Source organism: Gigantopelta aegis, chromosome 13, assembly GCF_016097555.1.
Source record: "Gigantopelta aegis isolate Gae_Host chromosome 13, Gae_host_genome, whole genome shotgun sequence".
NCBI lineage: Eukaryota > Metazoa > Mollusca > Gastropoda > Neomphalida > Peltospiridae > Gigantopelta > Gigantopelta aegis.
Genome location: NC_054711.1, coordinates 34,660,089 through 34,683,349, shown reverse-complemented (window position 1 = coordinate 34,683,349; position 23,261 = coordinate 34,660,089). Strand labels below are relative to the sequence as shown.

Below are 23,261 nucleotides of genomic sequence, written 5' to 3'. Positions count from 1 at the left end.
GCGTTTAACAAATTGCGTGGGCGTCGATTTTGCGTTTTTTCTGGCAGTCCACCCAAGTGATATCATCTCGTCTCTTAGATATAAAAATATTTCCTTCTGATGTATAGAAACAACGAACTGGGCAGTGAGACCACATTTCAGATATGTAGACGATCTAACGTAGGTAAGGATTAACAAGCTTTCAAAAACTGATTATTTAAGAATTGAATGTGATCATTTTGACGTGGATATTCATAGAAGTATTTTACAGAACCAGAAATATATATTTCTCATTTTTCTCTCTTATTCTTTTATCCTTTTTTATGTTTCTAATTGTTAATGGAACTAACGCAAAACCGCCAGTTGATCAGACCAATAATACGACAGTTAAAACACAGCCTGGTGTATGATAGCAGACATTGACCTTAAGATTTGTTCGTAGTACCAGTTTATAAAATCTGGCAGCCCTCTATAAATTGGTAGCTCTACAATTTCATTAAAATAGAACACATTTACACAACAATAACAACAAGAAAAAATGCCACATTTTCATCTATAGATTATTATTTTTAATATCAGAAGAGAAGAGAACAGAACAGAACTTTATTCGCATAAAAATACATTGGTGTTACATGCATACATGTATGTATGTAGGTATGTGGGCATGTATATAGGTATGTGGGCATGTATGTAGGTATGTGGGCATGTATGTAGGTATGTGTATATGTATGTATGTAAGAATGTAAGTATCTACGTATGTGTAGGTGTATATTTATGTATATGTGTGTATGTCTATGTTTGTGTATAGGTATCTATTTATTTAGGTGCATGATTATTTGTGTATGTAGGTATGTAGGTGGGTATATATGTATGTATGTATGTAGGTGGGTATGCATATATGTATGTATGTATGTATGTATGGGAATGTGTATGTATATTGATCTACATATTTTTGTCAATGGTAAGCTGTTCCACTCTTCTGTCAGCAACAGAGATAGTATCATGTCCATTTTATTCTTTCTTTATTTCTCTCTAATTTGTTTACATTCTTCACTCATAAGTTCCTTTTATTCCTCATCCGATATAGGCAAACCGCAAGTTGTGTATTTTAGGTTGGTCTGCCTATATGTATTGTTTACTTTATCTATAGAAAAATTTCTTGGATACAGACAATAACAGTTAACTGTCAGGGATTGGGTGATCTCGGGAAAAGAAAAGACGTATTAAATTACTTGAAACAAAAGAACTTAAAACATATACTGTCTACAAGATACACATTTTAAAAGTGAACTAGAACCCTATACCGAAACGCAGTGGGGATATAAATGCTTCTTCAGCTCGTTTTCAAGTAATTCAAGAGGCGTTGCTATACTACTGAACAATAATTCTGAATACACATTACATAAAATATATACCGATATTTCAGGTAATTATATTATAATTGACATAACTATCGAAGGGCAGATAATTACGCTTGCTAACATATATGGTCCCAATGATGATAAACGAAAATATTTTTAACCTTATAGATGAATTTGAAAACGAAAAATTTATTATCTGCGGGGATTTTAACTTGGTACTTAATAAAGATGTAGATACAAAATATTATATACATACAAACAACCCTAAAGCTAGAGCTAAAATTTTAGAAAATTTAGGAAAATATAAATTTATAGATCCTTTCCGAGAACTTTATCCCAGCGTAAAGAAATATACACGGAGAAAAAAGAATACCTTTAAACAAGCTAGATTGGACCTTTATCTCTTATCTGAAAATTTAATGCCTTTTGTAAACAAAGTGTCGATTGATAGTAGGTACAGGTCGGACCACTCGGGTGTAATTCTGTATTTGAAACTTCGTAACTATGTCAATGGTAAAGGACTATGGAAATTCAATAATTCATTACTTAAGGACAAATGTTACGTTGATTCTATTCAAGAAACAATAAAAAATGTTAAATGTCGGTACGCTCTACCGGTATATAACCTCGAAAATATAGATGATATTCCAAATGAAAGTATTCAATACACGGTTAATGATCAGCTTTTCTTAGAAGTTTTGCTAATGGAAATTCGAGGGAAAACTATTGCATACTCTACTTATAAAAAAAAATGAGAAGAAAAACTGGAATTTAAATCTTATTGACGAAATAAAAATATTAGAAGAAAATGAAGATAATATTAATTCAGACTTGTTAGAAAGAGAAATCAATTAATAGAAATAAGAAGAAATAAGTTAAAGGGCAAACTCATTCGATCTAGAGCAAAATGGATAGAAGAAGGTGAAAAGCCCACTAAATATGTCTGCAATTTGGAAAACCGAAATTATTATAGTAAATTTATCTTTAGACTAGAATTAGATGATGGCAATGTAGTAACCGAACAAAATGAAATTTTAGAAGAAACGAAGCAATTTTATGAAAAATTATACTCAAAAAGAAAGCCACGAAAAATTAGAAATATTAGAAATATTAATAATATTGTTGTAAATAAATTAACAGATGCAGAAGCAGAAGAATTAGAAGGAAAAATTGAATACAGTGAGGCATTGGAATTTCTTAAAAACATGAAACATGACAAAAGTCCTAGCTCAGACGGTTTTTCAGCTGAATTTTAAAAGTTTTTTTGGATAGACCTAGGCCATTTCATTATTAGATCACTAAATTATAGTTATGAGATAAGAGAAATATCTAATACACAAAATCTAGGTATTATTACGTGTATACCAAAAATAAATAAACCCAAACAGTTTTTAAAAAATTGGCGCGCAATTACCTTACTAAATTGTATATATAAGATGGCCACAGGATGTATTGCTAACAGAATTAAAAAAGGTAGTAGATAAAAGTATAGCTAAAGATCAAACCGGTTTTTTAAGGGTAGGTACATAGGTGAAAATATACGATTAATATATGATATAATGTATTATACTGAGGTACAAACAATACCAGGAATGTTGGTATTAATTGATTTCGAAAAAGCATTTGATTCAGTTTCCTGGGGTTTTATTGAACAAACTCTGGATATATTTAACTTTAAAAGTTCAATTAAAAATTGGATCAGAACTCTTTATAATAATTCAGTGTCGCGTATATTACAAAATTATTTTTTTTTGTCCGAGAGTTTTAAATTAGAAAGAGGTTGTCGGCAAGGTGATCCGTATAGTTTTATCATCTGTGCAGAAATTTTAGCAACACTAATTAGAAACTCTAATGATATCAAAGGAATAAGTATAAATGGGGAAGAATATGTTTTATCTCAATACGCAGACGATGCTACCTTTATTTTAGATGGATCTCCCAAGTCCCTGGACAGTACTTTAACAATACTAGATATGCATGCTGATGTTTCTGGCTTGAAAATAAATTATTCAAAATCACATATTATTTGGATAGGAAGTAAAAAGTTTTCAAAAGAGGTTTTCCATCCAGCAAAGTGGAAGCTAGCTTGGGGTGCTGATCAGTTCACGGTATTAGGAGTAACATTTATGCTGAATATGGAACAGATGGTTGCTCAAAATTACGAATCTAAAATTTTGGAAATGAAACATTTGATAAATCAATGGTTAACACAGAAGATAACAGTTTTGGGTAGAATCACTGTAGTGAAAACACTAGTAATACCCCAAATCACTCATTTATTCATTTCACTACCCAACCCCCCAGAGAAGTTATTAAAACAAATAAATACTATGTTTTTCAATTTTATATGGCAAAACAAACCAGCTAGAATTAAGAGCAGTTTTAGTGTAAGATTATAAATATAGAGGTATCAAAATGGTAGATATTACAAATTTTGTAATAGCATTAAAACTGACCTGGATTAGAAGACTTTTGATATCGAATTCAAAATGGGCAACTCTCTTCTATTCTTTGACTTGTTTAACAATGAAAGATTTAATAATTTATGGGGATCACTTTATTCAGTTAAAGACAAGACAAATAAAAAACTAGATGTACTAAATAATTGTATTTTACTGCAACGTAAACAAACATTCATGAATACAGAAGACATTCTATGTTCAAACATTTGGTATAATAACAATATTATTATAGATAAAAAGCCTGCAGTATATAGAAATTACATCAAAAAAGGGATTTTATTTATACAAGACTTACTTAATAACCAAGGACAGTTTATAGATTATGACACTTTCAGCTTAAAGTATAACAAAATCAAATTTTCTAGAATTTGCTTCTTTATTAAAGGCTATACAAGTTCTTATACGTAAGAAAACTACTTTTAACATCCAAACAGTTGGTGTTCCAAACCATCCCATTTTACCAGTTAAAATAAAACCCTTTTTGAAAAATAAATCTGGAAGTAAAGAAATCTATAAACTACTCAACGACACGGATATACTTCCTACTTCGCAGATTAAATACTCTGCTGAAGGATTTGCTTTTTCACCTTTAGAGTGGGCGAAGTATTATAGCCTGCCATTTATGATTTTGAAAGACCCAACACTGTTATGGTTCCAATACCAAATCCTACATAGAATTATAGCAACGAAAACTTTCTTATATAAAATAAAATACGTTGATTCAAATCTCTGCAATTTCTGTCATCGCCAGCCAGAAACATCGGATCACTTGTTTTATGTTTGCCCCAAAAGTCGTCGAACTCTGGAATCTTATAGAACAATGGTTGCAACAAACAAATGAAGACTTCCAGTTTGACAAAACTATGATTTTATTTGGTGATATAAATAAGGAAAACAATTTCGTAAATTCGTTAATTATAAATGTAAGTATTATATTTACAAAACAAAATTACAGAACACCACACTCAATAAAACTGGCTTCAAACATTATATTGAAGATAAGCTATTATTAGAAAAATATATGTATTACAAGAATTGTTTACATAAAGAATTCGACGAAAACTGGGAATGTTGGTTAAGATTTTTGGAAAATATTTAAACGGCCAGCCTTTGTTTTTATATAAAAAAGACGATGGTTGTTTGTTTTACAATGTTGCTGGTTTGGAGGAAATACTTATTTCAGCTTTCTTTCCTTTCTCTCCTTGCTCCTGGTTTTTCTGGGGCAATAAACATTTATTAAAATAATAATAATAATAATAATAATAATAAAAAACTGTATTATGCAAGCCTCTGGAAGTATGGCATCTGAAAAACATCACAGCAAGTAGACTACTTAAAAAGTATAATACATTCTAACATTGAAATAACTAAATATATGACACATAGTTAATCACTTTCACACATGTACACAATAATATGCAGGTAATATAATCAAACTTATAAATAAGTAACTTACGACAAATAAATGTATATAATTGCTTTGTATTTAAAATTTGTTCGGAGTTAAATATCTGGCTTAATTTGAAGGTGTTCGGTCTTATATAAAAAAAAATTGGAACATGTACGTTTTTATTATTAAAATGGGGACCCTGAAGTAAATAATGGAACTCATCATCTATTTCATTGTTACAGAGAGGACATAATCGTATATTTTTGAAAATTCTGCTATCTGCCAGTTTCAATCGGTAAATAATTATTAAAAGCATAAGCGTGCGAGACAGGGGGCAGAAAGCACATCCTCAATTTCGGGCAAAATGTTCTATCCTCAAGCCTTTTTACCATGTATTTCGATCATTCTACCCGCACAATTAGTTGTAATTCATACAAAAATACATAGTGATTCATTTGCAACCCTATATAGCTTTTTGGCAGTATTGCTAATATGAATATATGTTGTTATCCAGATTCGGGCATTTCCGTTTAATTCGGGTAAAACCCAGCCTACCCCCTCCATCCCTACAAAAAATGGGAGCCCGTTCGCATAATATGATTACTAGTTCTGAAGCGGCTAAAATTAGTTAGACGTTATTCATATTCATGTTTTGTTTTAAAGGGACATACCCTAATTTTTAAACACTAAGACATATTGTTTATTATTGGAGCCGTTTTTGCTAACTTAAATCATACTTTACTTAGATTTGATTGTTTAGATTATTCATTTTGGTCATCCTGGTGTTTTTAATATAAAATGGATTTCTCATATTTTTAAAAACGCACGTGCGTCTGAGAAGTAAGTTATGGAGTCGGGTTTTAGTCTATTTTTAGAGGATATTTCACCATATCAAAGTCACAGACTCATGTTTCACTCAATTGTAACTTTATCCAAATATGTTACAGGTTTGTATATTAAGTAAACTTTGTGTTAATTTTCACGGGTTGAAACTAGGGTATGTCCCTTTAAATATCCTGTAGGTAATGTATTTTGGATAATTATTAGCTTCACCTTTTAAAAAAAAGCGAATTTTAAAAGAATATGATTTTTAAAAAAGTAATAAGTATGTTTGAAATTTAATTATAAGGATTGTCTTTTATTTCTTTTAGGTTGATTGGGGTATGGGGGAAAAAAGTGGCAAACTATGCCAATTCACACAGCTTGCGTATACATTTCCAGTCATATATCTATATAGATACATACATAGATACAAGTTTTAAAACCAAAAATAGTAAATAAGATATGTTCTAGGAGGGAAAGTAACTCTTTATAATATTGATATGAATTTATTTTTTTTGCACATATTTTAAAAGAAATTTGACACATTTGCAATTGAAGAGTTTTTTTAGTTTTTTTTAGTTTAATGAGAATTAACAAACATTCTTTGACTCTTCTCGTAGTTTATTACGTATACAATAATGAAACCCGTCTCGGAGAATCAAATACCAACGACATTCCTAAGCTGCTGATTGAGATCAAAAAGATATTCTCCGAACCAATTAATGTCCCGCCCTTCCACCTTTCCCTTTTAGCCGGAAACACCCATATGATCCAGTATTAAATGAGTTTTCTTGATGTTTTTTCTACACACACATATGGATGATAGCATGACTTGGTGACGAGTTTCCGTTGCCAAATAACCAAGTTTGTCCGTAAACAAACAGCCTAATTAAGGTTTGGTCAAACTGAGATAAACTTGGCCAACTGCAGGCATGGTCCGAGTGAGTGGATGGCGATCGGCGAGATAAGCATGGTATGGGTTGATGATAATGTTTATGAAGCTGCTCTATGAATGATCTGGACAAACCGCAGCCAGTGTTTGTGATGAATACGCCAAAAAGACTTCGGAAGATTTATACAGATGTAAGTTGTTTTGAGTGTGATTATGATGGTGGTGATGGTCGCATTTAAAATATTGTAATAATATTGATAAACTAGTTATTATTCTAGTATTAATTATTAATCTAGTTTGATCAAACCAGCTACAAACACCGCACGAGGTCGAGTTATGTTCCATATATAAGTAACTATCCAGCGAGAGGATTCTTCAGTAGCAGTAACCGGCGGAATTTCCTGTACCTAACGACACCCATTATGTTATATTATTATTATTATTTAGGTTGGCATTTCATTGCATTCAGTAACAATCAGAAGTTTGTTTTGTTTAACGACACCACTAGAGTTCATTGATTTATTAATCATCGGCTATTGGATGTCAACATTTGTTAATTGTGACTCGGAGGAAACTCGCTACATTTTTTGGTAATGCAGTAAGGGATCTTTTATATGCACTTTCTCACAGGCAAAGAAAGAGAAGAGAACGAAGAATGACAGAAAAGATAGCATTTAATAGTCCAACTCAAATAATAACCAGCTTGGACTGTGTAAATATTCGCACATTATAGCAATGGAGCATTTATCTTCTGATTAGTTTTCTCCTGACGATGGCAACAGTTGTTTGACGCAATGTTGAGATGTTTACCTTGCGGTTTTAAACAGACTTATTTTTATTACACATTTCTGGGATACAACCTATCCTGTCGTCTATTTGGTTATAATGAGAGGAAAAAGTTAGTTTGTTTTGTTTAACAACACCACTAGAGCACATTATCGGCTGTTGGATGTCAAACATTTGGTAATTCTGACTCGTAGTCATCAGGGGAAACCCGCTACATTTTTACTAATGCAGACGGAGATATTTTGTATGCACTTTCTCACAGACATGAAAGCATATACCACGGCCTTTGACCAGTTTTGGAGCACTGGTTAGAACGAGAAAAAATAATGAAAGGAATAGACACTAGACTCGTCTGGCTCGTATACATGTGGTTCTTATCATGTACAAAAATATAGATTCCACTCAGTAGGTGTTCTCTGTTATAGACACACATGACTTATGGATGTCCGATGATGACGATCATTATTATTAGTAGTAGTAGTAGTAGTAGTATAATAGTAGTAGTATAATAGTAGTATAATAGTAGTGGTAGTGGTAGTGGTAGTGGGAGTAGTAGTGGTAGTGGGAGTAGTAGTGGTAGTGGGAGTAGAAGTAGAAGTGGGAGTAGAAGTGAGAGTAGAAGTGGGAGTAGAAGTGGGAGTAGAAGTAGAAGTAGAAGTATAATAGTAGTAGAAGTAGAAGTATAATAGTAGTAGAAGTAGAAGTAGTAGTATAATAGTAGTAGAAGTAGAGTAGTGGTGGTGGTGGAAGTGGAAGTGGAAGTGGTGGTAGAAGTGGTGGTAGAAGTGGTGGTAGTGGTGGTGGTGGTGGTGGTTAATTAGTTCTTTTACGCACTGTTCTATTGATTGCAGACGGATTTGCCAGATATAATGTCTAACGGTCTTTTTCTCGACCGCCCCATCTCGCTGCCGGGGTCTCTGGGAGACGACGTGATCGGCATTCTCGTGGACCAGGAGACGAGTTTCACGACGGGCGTCACCAACCAGGCATTTAACGACTCCATCGAGAGCGGCGTCAACGGCATGGAAGGGACGTCGAGTGACAGCGGTAGCGACAGCACCACAAAACAAACCTACAGCATCAACGGCGAAAACGAGCACAGCTCCGACTCCGGCGTCGTCCAGTTTCGAGAAAAACCCGGGCGACGGACTGGACGAGAGAGTATAGCTAGGTACAGTATGCGACCCAACTGTAGAGTCAACTAGCGACTCATATCTAGGTACATTACATGATCCAACTGTAGAGTCAACTAGTGACTGATATCTAGGTACAGTACACGACCTAATGGTAGAGTCAACTAGCGACTCATAGCTAGGTACAGTACACGACCCATCGGTAGAGTCAACTACTGACTCATAGCTAGGCACAGTACACGACCCAACCGTAGAGTCAACTAGCGACTCATAGCTAGGTACAGTACACGACCCAACGGTATAGTCAACTAGCGATTCATAGCTAGGTACAGTACACGACCCAGCCATAGAGTCAACTAGCGACTCATATATTGGTACAGTACACGACCCAACCGTAAAGTCAACTAGTGACAGATAGCTAGGTACAGTGCATGTCCCAACTGTAGAGTCAACTAGCGACTCATAGCTAGGTACAGTGCACGACCCAACCGTAGAGTCAACTAGATACTCATATCTAGGTACAGTACACGACCCAACCGTAGAGTCAACTTGCGTTCATAGCTAGATACAGTACACGACCCAACGGTAGAGTCAACTAGCGACTCATAGCTAGGTACAGTACACGACCCAACCGTAGAGTCAACTAGCGACTCATAGCTAGGTACAGTACACGACCCAACGGTATAGTCAACTAGTGACTGATATCTAGGTACAGTACACGACCTAATGGTAGAGTCAACTAGCGACTCATAGCTAGGTACAGTACACGACCCATCGGTAGAGTCAACTACTGACTCATAGCTAGGCACAGTACACGACCCAACCGTAGAGTCAACTAGCGACTCATAGCTAGGTACAGTACACGACCTAACGGTATAGTCAACTAGCGATTCATAGCTAGGTACAGTACACGACCCAGCCATAGAGTCAACTAGCGACTCATATATTGGTACAGTACACGACCCAACCGTAAAGTCAACTAGTGACTGATAGCTAGGTACAGTGCATGGCCCAACTGTAGAGTCAACTAGCAACTCATAGCTAGGTACAGTGCACGACCCAACCGTAGAGTCAACTAGATACTCATATCTAGGTACAGTACACGACCCAACCGTAGAGTCAACTTGCGACTCATAGCTAGGTACAGTACACGACCCAACGGTATAGTCAACTAGTGACTGATATCTAGGTACAGTACACGACCTAATGGTAGAGTCAACTAGCGACTCATAGCTAGGTACAGTACACGACCCATCGGTAGAGTCAACTACTGACTCATAGCTAGGCACAGTACACGACCCAACCGTAGAGTCAACTAGCGACTCATAGCTAGGTACAGTACACGACCTAACGGTATAGTCAACTAGCGATTCATAGCTAGGTACAGTACACGACCCAGCCATAGAGTCAACTAGCGACTCATATATTGGTACAGTACACGACCCAACCGTAAAGTCAACTAGTGACTGATAGCTAGGTACAGTGCATGGCCCAACTGTAGAGTCAACTAGCAACTCATAGCTAGGTACAGTGCACGACCCAACCGTAGAGTCAACTAGATACTCATATCTAGGTACAGTACACGACCCAACCGTAGAGTCAACTTGCGACTCATAGCTAGATACAGTACACGACCCAACGGTAGAGTCAACTACCGACTCATAGCTAGGTACAGTACACGACCCAACCGTAGAGTCAACTAGCGACTCATAGCTAGGTACAGTACACGACCCAACGGTATAGTCAACTAGCGACTCATAGCTACGTACAGTACACGACTCAACGGTATAGTCAACTAGCGACTCATAGCTATGTACAGTACACGACCCAGCCATAGAATCAACTAGCGACTCGTATCTAGGTACAGTACACGACCCAACCGTAGGTCAACTAGTGACTCATAGCTAGGTACAGTGCACGGCCCAACTGTAGAGTTAACTAGCGACTCATAGCTAGGTACAGTACACGACCCAACTGTAGAGTCAACTAGCGACTCATATCTAGGTACAGTGCACAACGCAACCGTTGAGTCAACTAGTGACTCATAGCTAGGTACAGTACACAACCTAACTGTAGAGTCAACTAGCAACTCATATCTAGGTACAGTGCACAACGCAACCGTTAGTTAACTAGTGACTCATAGCTAGGTACAGTACACGACCCAACTGTAGTGTCAACTTGCGACTCATAGCTAGGTGCAGTGCAAAACCCAAACCGTAGAATCAACTAGCGACTCATAGCTAGGCATATTACACAATCCAACAAGCATATATTAATTAATCCTTCATTACAGTAACAAGGGATCTTGAATACGAGAATATATATCTCATACTTTGGAACAGGAAACAGCCATCATCTGCTGAGCAGTCTACTGCTGCTAAATGCTACATCCCGTCGTTGTCTGACACGAGTTGTGTATTTTCTTTTTAACAGCATCGACAGCCTTGGCGACAAACGAGCTCCATGGCGCACGTGGGATGTGTTCAGAATTCAAACAAAATCGAAAACGTTCTCCCTAGACGACGCTACCATCAGCATATTCCGAAAAATCGTCAAAATCTGTGTTGGGATCTTGCTCGCCATGGTTGTCTTGGTAACCACGGTGGTCAGTAAAAGCACTCTATTACTCATTACGTCCAACGTGTACCCGAACGTCACCCTTTACTGTGAAGAGGTGCCTGGTCGACACTTCACTTCCTGTTCCAGAATCCCCCCAGACCGGACGTCCGGTCGGGTCTATCGCTTGTCTCAGAATGTTGAAATTCGATGGGTGTGGGCTCTATTCTTCGTGGTGATCACGCCGTACATGTTTAACTTGTGTAAGTGTTTGTGGAGATCATGCTTCAAACGGACGAGAACACCCACGTGGGATGTTGTCATCATTGTGAGTAACTTTACGATGTGCTAGAAATATTCTACAGTCCGTCCTAAAATCCCTTTTTTTTCATACTATAGAATTTACTACAAGTTATTTATTTATGAGCCGATTGTTTTATATAGTCTTTCCCACAGGGAATCCCTTTTTTCATACTGTGGAATTTACTGCAAGTTATTTATTTATGAGCCGAGTGTTTTCTATAGTCATTCCCACTGGGAACCCCTTTTTTCATACTACGGAATTTACTACAGGTTATTTATTTATGAGCCGATTGATTTTTATAGTCCTTCGCACAGGGAACCCCTTTTTTCATACTATAGAATTTACTACATGTTATTTATTTCTGAGCCGACTGATTTTTAAATTACACACACATTTTTTTTGTCAAATCAAACTGAAATTATTTACAAAAAGGTGTTTGTAGGATGGGACGGACTCTGCCATCCTTGATATATAACTAAACTTAGAATTGTTATTGTTATTGTTATTGTGATGATGATCATGGTGATGATGGTGAAGATAATTATTAAACAGTTTTTTAAATATAATTTTAATGTTCATTTGGCATTGTCAAGGTTAAGGTACCTTTGTTCATTGTTTTACAAATTATACATGTTAAATGTCTAAGTATTTACGCTATTTACACCCTGTTTTGATGCTTTAGAAGTAAGCATTACAAGTAGAAAGAAAAACAGTTAGCTATGAAATGTGCTGTATTATTTTCAAAACGAAAACCCCAAATGAATTTTCCATGCTTCACTTCCTTTCAAAAAATAATATATTTTAATGCTGAGATAATTTTTGTATTGTATAAATAGACAAGATAGAATTATTATCATCATCGTCATCATCATCAACAACATCGTCGTCATCATCATCATAATCATAATGAAACCAAAATGACTAATGGTCATACATGTAAATTTGTAGATATAGTTGAATATAAATACAAAACTATTTTCTATGATCTTCAGTTTCTCAATTCTGCAAAATAATTCCAAAGATTACGTTTCAGATCTTGGTTTAACGTTTTCCCTGCACTTTACTTTCTATTTATTTTTTACAATAGGCTGCTATACCGGAAACACTACACAGTGTAGGACTTAGTATTTTTGCATTTTTGGTGCTGCCCTCTATCGACTCGGTGCGCGGCCTAGTTCTGATGTTAGGAGCTGCTTTCATACCATCTGTGATGAAACTTTTCGATACTGGCTCGGAAAAGAGGAGAAAACTACACATACTAGTACTGGATATTCTAGCAATGGTCGGCCAATCATCGGCTTTGTTTGCTTGGACTCTAGTAAACACACGCCAGGGCAGATATTACGGCGAGGCGTGGTCAATACCAGTTTCTTTGTTCCTGATTTCATTTTCGTGGTGGGAAAATTTCGTTAACAAATTTGGCGTCCTGGGACCAGTGAACCGGAAGCTGAACGAACTAAAACGAAGAATACGACGCATGCGCACAAAAACCTACATAATATTAAGCTGCTGGAAGGTGATCATCACACTAAGCCTGATGACTCTGATTATAAGTAGTGGACATATGGACTGCGTCAAAGTCTTGTATTTCCATGGCAATGACGCAGTCAAAAACTGTCCTCAGCTGGTGTACCCTTACGGAATAACGAACGTGGAGTCGACGGACTACTTCCAAGACCCTTTCTGGGTGATGCTCATTCAGATCACCTGCTGCGTGTTGTGTTACACGTTCGCTAAAACCGCCTGCAAGATCCTCCTGCAGATCGGCGGGTTCGCCCTGCCCCTGGTGCTCGTCATGCCCGTCATGCTCGGGGCGGTGATCAGCGACTGCGAGGCGTGGAAGGCCAACTCCACCCAGTTCTGGCTACCGGCTTTGCCCGCCTATATGTTCTGGACATGCGACCTGCACGGGCTGTCCTTCAACTATCTCAGCTCTCTGGTAATGGAGTACTATTTACCACTGGCCGTCATCTGGTGGCTGTCATTTTTGTGGGTGTCGTTTCACATTTGGTTTCCCAGGGTGGAGCGACTCGTGCAGACGGAGAGGTAAGTGCAATCATAGGAAAGGAAGGCATTAGACAGCCCAACAGTAAAGCCATGTGGGCCTTGTAATATTAGATATGATATTGGATATTATAAAACACAGTCAGTGTGACATTTGGTCTAAAGCGTTATCCCTGTTCTCCCACATAGGCTAATCCTACCCTGTGTTTACCAGTAGCTGTAAATTGTATTTTCGGAAACGTACCGAAAAACATTAGTCTACATTCACCCCTACGGGTCCAAATAAAATATTATGTAAGTACTCTTTTTATTAATATGAAAATAGTGTGGTGTGTGGGTGGGTGGGTGGGTGGAATACATCGAAAATAGTTAGGATCGGTTCTTTTTTATTAGGTAGGGTCGGGTTCTCTGAAACTCATTTTGTTAGGCTATATATTTGAATATTTTTGGCAAAAGATGTCTCAGGTGTTAATATTGTTAAGCATGCACTGATTCATTCATTGTTTACTTATCAAGGGCTATGCTTTGAAAAATTAACAGCGGCTTCTACTGCTCTTCTGTGTTCTTAACCGCATGTTTATGAACTTTCTGATACTACTTTTCCGATTAATTTTGCAGCCAATACCTCATCTGTGATATAGACTGTCCTATGGTGTTTGTTTTCAGGTTGTTTGTGCAGCCGCTGTACTGTGGGATACTTCTGGAACAATCTCTCATTTTAAACCGTCGACGCGACGACAGAGATAACTCGCGCTCTGTCGAGAAGGAGGTCAGCACGGAAATACGTTGGTTATTGTTAGAAATTAATTTAAATTTTATTTCCGTTTTGCCTATATGATTAGTTGTTACAAATCATTCGTGTTTCTGGTCGTTCTGGTGTTTGTAGTAGCTACAAATTAGTTTTATGCAAAATATGTTAGTATCATGGGTGAACCAGTTTCGGGTAGCATAAGCATTCGGTTCTAAAGCATATCGATATTTATAAACAAACAGTCCTTATCCAAATAGCTACCTTTTCATTAGTATTTTCACGCTTCGATGAGCACTAAACTGTCCGCTATGTAGTAAAGTTTACTGTACGTGCGTCAAAACATGTAGCATGCATCAGCCGTAAATATGGTTAACTACGTTACCTGTTTCGGTGAGTGAAATGTTTAATGGTATAGCTCACAGACAAAACTTTACAACACAAAACCTCTCATTATTTTATCAAAATATTTATGTTGTTCAGCAACACATGTACTTATAATAATTTATAAATGATTTTAAATATTTTAAAGGGACACCCACTAATATATTATGCAGAAATATATATTTGATATCTAATTACAATCGTTAGAAAGTCGTTAATATCTCAAAAATTGCAGCAAACTCCCTTTATGGCAAATTACAAAACTGAGTCCTCGGGAACCAATGTTAAGGGACAACATTTTTGGAAAAATGGTAAATGGCAAATGGTAAAATTGTTTTGGTTAAGAAATATAAAAGCTGCATTCTGAGTTTTAATAAATTTATCCTATGTCTTACCCATGATATCCATGTCATAAACCCATGTGATAATTTAGTGTATTAACACGGTTAATAATGGTGTGTAAATTTAAAGGTATATACAAATTTCAGGCCCGAAGGAATAACTTGGGGGGGGGGGGGCACTGTCAGATCGGGTACAATTCTATATCAGATTTTGTTTACAATGACAAACATTAATGTGATGAAAAAGGCATTCAAGTGGGGGGCACGTGCCCCCCTCGAACCGCCCCCCCCCCCCCCCCCCCGGTTCCTACGGGCCTGAATTTTCAAGGTCTCTCAGTAATAATGTGTTGCTGTGAATGGGTCATTTGTTTACAAGCCACCAAGACGTACATCCGAGCGTAACGTTTTCATAGAGAATAACTAGTTAATGACGTCGGATATCTGCTTTATCCTGTGACAGGGACATTCCTGAGTTTGCTTATATTTTAAAGATGTTATCGACTAACAGAAACATTTTAACGATTGTAATTACATATCAAATATATGTTTCTGCATAAAATATTAGTGGCTGTATATCAAACGTGTTTCTGATCATTCTAATATTTGTAGGTTAAATTTCATTTTATTTCTTAAAATATTTTTTTTCGTACGTACGATATTATTTGAAGATAAAATCCAGTTTGGGCTTCTTACAAATAATAAAATGACCAGAAACATATTGAATATACAGACACTGATATTCTAAACAAGAAAATATATTTAATATGCTAGTTTAATCGTAGAAATATTTTATTAGTCTGAAACATCTTACAATGCCCCTGCGTGTGCTGTAACTTCACCGTGGTGCAGGGGTGTAACATTCTTTTTGAGAATGGCCAATACATACAAAATTGAAGTTTTGAGTAAAATTCAGTATCCGTAAAATTCTGTCATATTTGTGTTTTTGCACAGTTCTTTACACTGTTCTTTACACTGTTTTTGTGTAAACCTTGAATTTTTATATTGATGTTGATCATCACTTTATTTATTTGCATTACCATAGTTTGACACCCAATAGCCGATGTATTTTTCGTGCTGGGGTGTCGTTAAACATTCATTCATTCATTCGTTCATTCATCTTACGATGCAGCAAACTCAGGAATGCCCCTTGAAGGTAAGCCAAGCGGCATTTCTCATTCGGCCTAAACAGGATAAAGCAGATATCCGACGTCATTACCAAGTTATTATCTTCATCCTGCAGATCATAACAAAATTAACAGAAAAAGATATTATTTCTGTTATTTCAGCCACATTCTACGATGACTTAGAGGATTTTAATTTAACTATGGGTAACGCCAAAAGTCATATCCTGCTACTAGCACGATATGACTTTGCAGAGCCTCGACAAATACTGATTAACGTAGACTCGGTTGATATTTTACATATTAAAAAACACTCTTGACGAATCATTTGTATGCAAACCGACATCCACAAAGATATTATGTTAAAAGATACAAGAAACATATATTTTTGGCAAGTATCTGTAAATTCATTCATTCATTCATTTCAACTTATTTTCGTGCTTATATTCAATTACGGTTCAAGCACGCTGTTCTAGGCACACACCTGAGCTATCTTGGCTGGCTGTCCAGGACAGTGGGTTAGTTGTTAATTGTTAGTGGTTAGTGAGAGAGAAGAGTCTAGTGGCCTTACACCTACCCATTGAGTCATTAAAACTCGCTCTGGGTGAGAGCCGTTACCGGGTTGCGAACCCTGTACCAACCAGTCTTATGTCGCCACAAGCCCCAACGTGCCGGTATCTGACTTGATGGTGTGCAGAAGGTAGGCACTTCCAACTGGCAGTGGTTTGATGTCAGCTTCGTAGACTCGATGCACCGGTGACTAGGGCTGAACTACTTTAGGCAAGAGAGGGTCGCCACACGGAGTTTCATACACCGGAGCATTGAGGTCCTCCCTGGGCGTTTTGAGTCCAGCTGGTTGAAGTGGCTTAGCTCATCTCGCTGGTGATGATGATGATAACTAGTTTAACGTACCCATATACCACTAGGGTTTCGAACACGCCCATCCCGAGTCCGACCTCCAATAAGATCGGTGGCCTGACTCGGGATGGGGGGGGGGGGGGGGGGAGTGAAAATGGGCAGAATTTTGAAAATAGCAATTAGTAAAAAAGTTAATAGAATAAATAAAAAAAATTAAAAGGTTACAAGCCAAAAAAAAGAAGAATTGACTGCTCGGTGAAGGCTTGGCTGGGGGCGCCGACGCAGAAGGAGCCACCGCTGGCAGTTGACATGCCAGTTTAGGCACACACCCCTCCGTGCCGCCTCTAACGCACGTTTCCTCTTACTCTACTTCCTGACCGGCCTTGGTGGCGTCGTGGTTAGGCCATCGGTCTACAGGCTGGTAGGTACTGGGTTCGGATCCCAGTCGAGGCATGGGATATTTAATCCAGATACCGACTCCAAACCCTGAGTGAGTGCTCCGCAAGGCTCAATGGGTAGGTTTAAACCACTTGCACCGACCAGTGATCCATAACTGGTTCAACAAAGGCCATGGTTTGTGCTATCCTGCCTGTGGGAAGTGCAAATAAAAGATTCCTTGCTGCTAATCGGAAAGTGTAGCCCATGAAGTGGCGACAGCGGGTTTCCTTTCAAAATCTGTGTCTGACGCCATATAACCGTAAATAAAATGTGTTGAGTGCGTCGTTAAATAAAATATTTCTTTCTTTCTTTCTTTCCTCGGCTTCCTCTTTTTTTGTAATGCATTGCCATATACCAAGGTCACAGTTGCCCGTGACCCAGTGTTTGCAACGCGGAACTCTGCCAAATTGCCGACCGACGCAATCACAGCCCCCAGGTGGAGGTGGGGGGAGGAGAGAGATCGAGAGCATAAGAAATAATGTCTTGCTTCATTGTTGACCAGTTTAAGAGTGACAACGTTGCAGATATAACAAATGCTACGTCTCCGAACTTTTGGGGTCCGGCTAGCCCGAGTACTCTGACTGTAAGAGAGCTAGACGGACATTTGGACATAAACACGCTCTCATTACAGTCAGAGACCAACCTATGTCTTTTTTTGGCAATTCCTGACTACCAAACGGTAGGCAACGAGTCCCGCTCTAATACCACAACAATCCTATGTTTGACGTCAAATACCTTTACATCAATCATTTTCGAGTTAAGTGATACCAAAAAATCCACATATTAATCACTAATACACATACTACAGAAAGAAACCCGACAGCACCCACATTCAGCTACGCTTCGTAACACTCCGTCGCAACAATTACAAAGCTCGGCGATCTATTTCGAGACTGGGCGATTCCGCCTTGTGCAGCAGTTACAGGGGTCGACATAGGTTGGTCTCTGACTGTAATGAGAGCGTGTTTATGTCCAAATGTCCGTCTAGCTCTCTTACAGTCAGAGTACTCGGGCTAGCCGGACCCCAAAAGTTCGGAGACGTAGCATTTGTTAGTACTCGGGCTAGGGTCCGGCGGATCGACTCCACCTAGTCCATCACTGTTTTTATGGATCAAAAGCTTCTGCTCTGCTTCTGCTCAGATTGGTATTAATATGTGACATGAAATATTTGTAGCAATACTATTATTGACATTACATAATATAGTTTTATTTGTTATGTACAGTTGTTATGTAATATACTCTTCAGGTTGAAATCATTGCAGGGTACCCCCACAAAAGGATCTGCAATTTTTAGCAGAAATGAGGGTTACTAATAAAACCATTCATTAAATATCTCAATTGCCACGCGTCCCCAGCATTTTCTTTCCGGTAGATTAAAATGTTAATGTTATTGGAAGTATAAATTTATTTGGTTCAAGAGAACCTGCAATTGCAATAATAGTGTGCTTTTCAATTACAGAAAGAGATGTTGGGATTTTTTAAAAACAACGAAGAAAAGAACCCGCCTAACCCGTTGAAACCACGTGGTTCTCTGCGAACTGACGTCACGCCCATGATATACGTGTGCGCTACTATGTGGCACGAGACGGAGAAAGAGATGCTTCAAATGCTGACGTCAGTGCTTAGGTCAGTTGAAGGGAGATGCTAGTTAAGTTTAGAGTTGTTTTCGGAAACTGTTGGGTATGTTCGTAAAATAGTGTACAACACCTCGTCTAGAAACGACAGTGTATAGATATACATAAATTATTCTTTAATAACAGAATGGTTGTAGTCTCAAACATTTCTGAAAGTTAAAGTTTGTTTTGTTTAACGACATCACACGAGCACACTGATTAAATGAACATCGGCTATTAGATGTAAACGTGGTAATATTTTGTCTTAAAGAAAACCCAGTACATTTTCCCAATAACAGAAAGAGATCTTTTATGGGAAAGAAAAGGAAATGCATTATTTAACGACGCACTCAACACATTTTATTTACGGTTATATGGTGTCATACATGTGGTTAAGGAAGGAAGGAACTGTTTTATTTAACGACGCACTCAACGCATTTTTATTTACGGTTATATGGCGTCAGACATATGGTTAAGGACCACACAGATATTGAGAGAGCAAACCCGCTGTCCCCACTTCATGGGCTACTCTTTTCGATTAGCAGCAAGGAATCTTTCATATGCACCTTCCCACAGACAGGATAGTACATACCACGAACTTTGTTACACCAGTTGTGGTGCACTGACTGGAACGAGAAATAGCCCAATGGGTTCACCGACGGGGATCGATCCTAGACCGACCACGCATCAAGTGAACGCTTTACCACTGGGCTACGTCCCTTCCCGCCCCTTCTTCCATGGGTCCCCGTCCACTGTGTCGATCCTACGACGTAAACATCTCAGGCGAGCGTTCTACCCACTGAACTTGATCCAGTCCAAACAAATTTGAAAAATGTCTCAAGAACAAAGAATTCCTCTTAGCTTCGTGGATCAGAACATCAAACTTGACCGATTAGTATAGAATGGTCGGAGGAGGTGGGGTGGGGTGGGGTTTTATGGGGGGGGGGGGGGAATACTGAATCCTGTTTACATGCCTAGATCCTACAACATTATGAAGTGTAAACACGGTAAAACAATCTGCTAGTATACGTCTATGACTTTCCTTTAATCGGTCATCATAATCGGTCAATAGAAACAGTGGTTGCAGGATAAAATACCCCGCCAAGGCGTGCTGTTTAGCTGTAGAAGTAGCCTGTGAGGCGACAGCGGCTTTTGTCGTTCTCTCTTTGTCGAGTAAATGTGTCATTCTACAGAAAGTCTAACTTTTATGTCCCTACACAATTTCTTTTGTATTTATACTAGTATATAGAAAACAAGGTTTGTTGTCTTTAATGCTAACTTATTAATAATATCAACCTGTCATAATAATTGTTTGGTCTCTGCTAATCAGCTTTGATAGAGATTTTATTCAGGATTAGTGGAAAGTGTCATTGGTGTTACCTGTCCCTAGCACAACACTATACATAACATGAACTGTTAAAATATATAATAGAAGATTTAACACTGAATAACTTTAATGGCCGACTTACTCACTACAGAAGGAATCTTATAAATATTTTCCGTATTCAAAAGATAGGCTTGTCCCTGAATTTTTATTTCTTGTTACTGTATATAATTATGAGAAAACAAAAGAAACTGAATGTTCTCTGGATGAAACATTCCACCAATAGATATCGGCCATCAAACTTATTTATCAAAAGCAGCAGACGTATGAAATAATGTGTTGTCAAAATATAAAAGTAGGTTTATTCACAGTCGCAATCTTATTTATATAATGATTAATAATTTTAAGAAACGTTTTTTATGTTATTATAGACATAGCATGTATGGTACAATATGTACTTTTTAAGTTTTCTCAACTGTTTCTTTAGAGAGCATGAATTAATTATTTACTTATTTTGTCATTGGTGTTACCTTCATTTGTGTTACCAGGTATTGAATAACACCAATGACAATGCGTTTTAATAAGATGCCCTTTTCCTCACTTGAATATTTTTTAAAGGATGATTTTTAAATTAAAGGGGCATCATCATGGCACTTTGGGTAAAATAAATGTTTTGTTGGAATGTAAAAACTATATCGTCAACGTCATTAACTGCGTTATGCTTCCAGCTCCATTCGATTTGTTTTCTCGTGCACGGTTCGCGCAATTAACACCCGATTTGTTGTCGTCTGCTTGTCGTTCATTTGTGAGATCTTTCTTCAGTTTGTGAGCATTTCCATTAAGTTCAGACAAATCTAAATACAAAACTTTACAAACGCCTAAAACCATTAATTTTAATAAGTCGTTTTTGTTTATTGCTTAAAATTACCGATAATCGGGTCCATGTAACTCGTAAAAATTGATTTGAAATGGACATTCGGTGAATGACCTTACACGTGCCAGATCAAAACAAGCCAAATTATTTATTTTTTATGAATTTTAAGCCCCCTATTGTTAGAATGTTTTCTCAGTTATTATATTCGATCTGCAAAAGGTATGATATATTTTTGTGCTTCGACTGTAGTGAATGGTACACATATAATCCATTCGTAACCGATGGGTGTTGGTAAAACGCAGACCGGACAAACATAATTTTTCTTTTAAACAAAATAAACAAAGTAATTTGTTTGATTTGCTGTATAGTTTATGTACTGAAAACATTAGAATGACGTTTATCGTAGGTATTTGCAGCGTTACGTGAAAGCAAACGTTGTATTAACACTTTTTACTCGTAATGGGGAATATAAAGTATACAGTAAAATACATTTAAACCCTACAACTCATAGTTCATAATTTTATTATTTTAAAGGAAATAGTCCATGAGCCAGGACCCAAAATTTGGCCAATTGGTACCACCTGGGGGGACGAATGCTCATAGTGATTTTTGTCAAGGGCTATATCCCTAGGAATAGAAAATGTATGATAGCATTGCAGGACACACAGCTTTCTGTGTGTATTCACCTGTTTTATGACCCTACCACCATTTCCTCGACAGTTATATTTGTATAGAATTGCTTAAAGGTGACTAGTTTAAAAGCATTGTAAAATATTTGTTATGGCATTTAGGAATGCAAAATTTTGATGATTGGGGGGAAATGGATTGGTGAATTCAGATATGTTACCAATATTGAAATCCTTTGAGGATTAGGGTCTCATATAACACTTTTTTCTATAACGTTACAAAATATAATTCAGTTTTTATTTTTCAGTAGAAATTTAGTTTAGGCTCAGCACCCCAAATATTCTTTTTGAAGGATTTTATTGCAGCAGAAGCTTGTTTTGACATCTAGTACATATTTACATCCTATATATAAAGTTTTTATGGAAGTGTTTTTGTGTAATAACCCTTTTGATAACCCTGCCCCCTTTCCTGAAAAGCAGTATTTCAAAGGAATTGTTAAAAGGATAACTAAATTAAAACATCATACAATATTTATTAAGATATACATTGCAAACTTAAAGGTAGACAAAGTTGATGGGATATAAATCTGAGAAATAGAAGCAATAGTGACGTCATTTGAAGGTTAGGGTCTCACATAACACTTTTTTTGTTTAATTATTAGGTAATGCAATTTTCGCCATTTTACAACTGTAATTCCAGTTAAAGCTTATATTTACACTTTTTCAGGGCTTTAATGTACTTGAATGTTTGTTGGACTCCCACAAAATATTTAGATCTTCCGTATATAAAGCATTTGTTAAGCTATTTGCTGATGAAGTTATTAAAATGAGCATGGCTTCTTCTGGTTTTTTAAATATTTGTCAATACAAATTTTATTATTTTCTAATATAAACCCATTAAAAGTTCCTGTCAACTTAAAATGTACTTTGATCACATATTTATTGTTAAATGCAGGTGATAAAAAAGATTATTGTTTAAAATCATATATAGAGGTCTGCAACTGACAGTCCTTTGTTGTATGGTTCACTGCTAGTCCATATTTGAACATAGACCTCAACTAAGTTATGTTTCTGGATACCTGATTCAGACAGTTGATGCTTGTGTCCAGGACAACATGCCTGAGTCTTAATATAAGCACAGAAATATGAATGAATGAATGAATGAATATTTAACTTGATATTTAAAAACAATTCAATATCTGAATTTAGTATATTTGTTAAACTGTCTGACCGTCCGTATCTAAC

At 37.0% G+C, this 23,261-nt stretch overlaps 1 protein-coding gene across 1 annotated transcript in view; it reads left to right on the top strand.

Annotated features, from left to right (window-relative positions):
• Window positions 1–8,561: 8,561 nt before the first annotated feature.
• LOC121387284 (chitin synthase chs-2-like) overlaps window positions 8,562–23,261 on the top strand; it is a 43,423-nt gene continuing 28,723 nt past the window's right edge. The window contains exons 1-5 of the mRNA XM_041518306.1: window positions 8,562–8,863; window positions 11,259–11,709; window positions 12,773–13,731; window positions 14,356–14,458; window positions 19,039–19,205. Coding sequence (XP_041374240.1) covers window positions 8,562–8,863; window positions 11,259–11,709; window positions 12,773–13,731; window positions 14,356–14,458; window positions 19,039–19,205 — 1,982 coding nt within the window. The remainder of the gene's footprint in view (window positions 8,864–11,258; window positions 11,710–12,772; window positions 13,732–14,355; window positions 14,459–19,038; window positions 19,206–23,261) is intronic.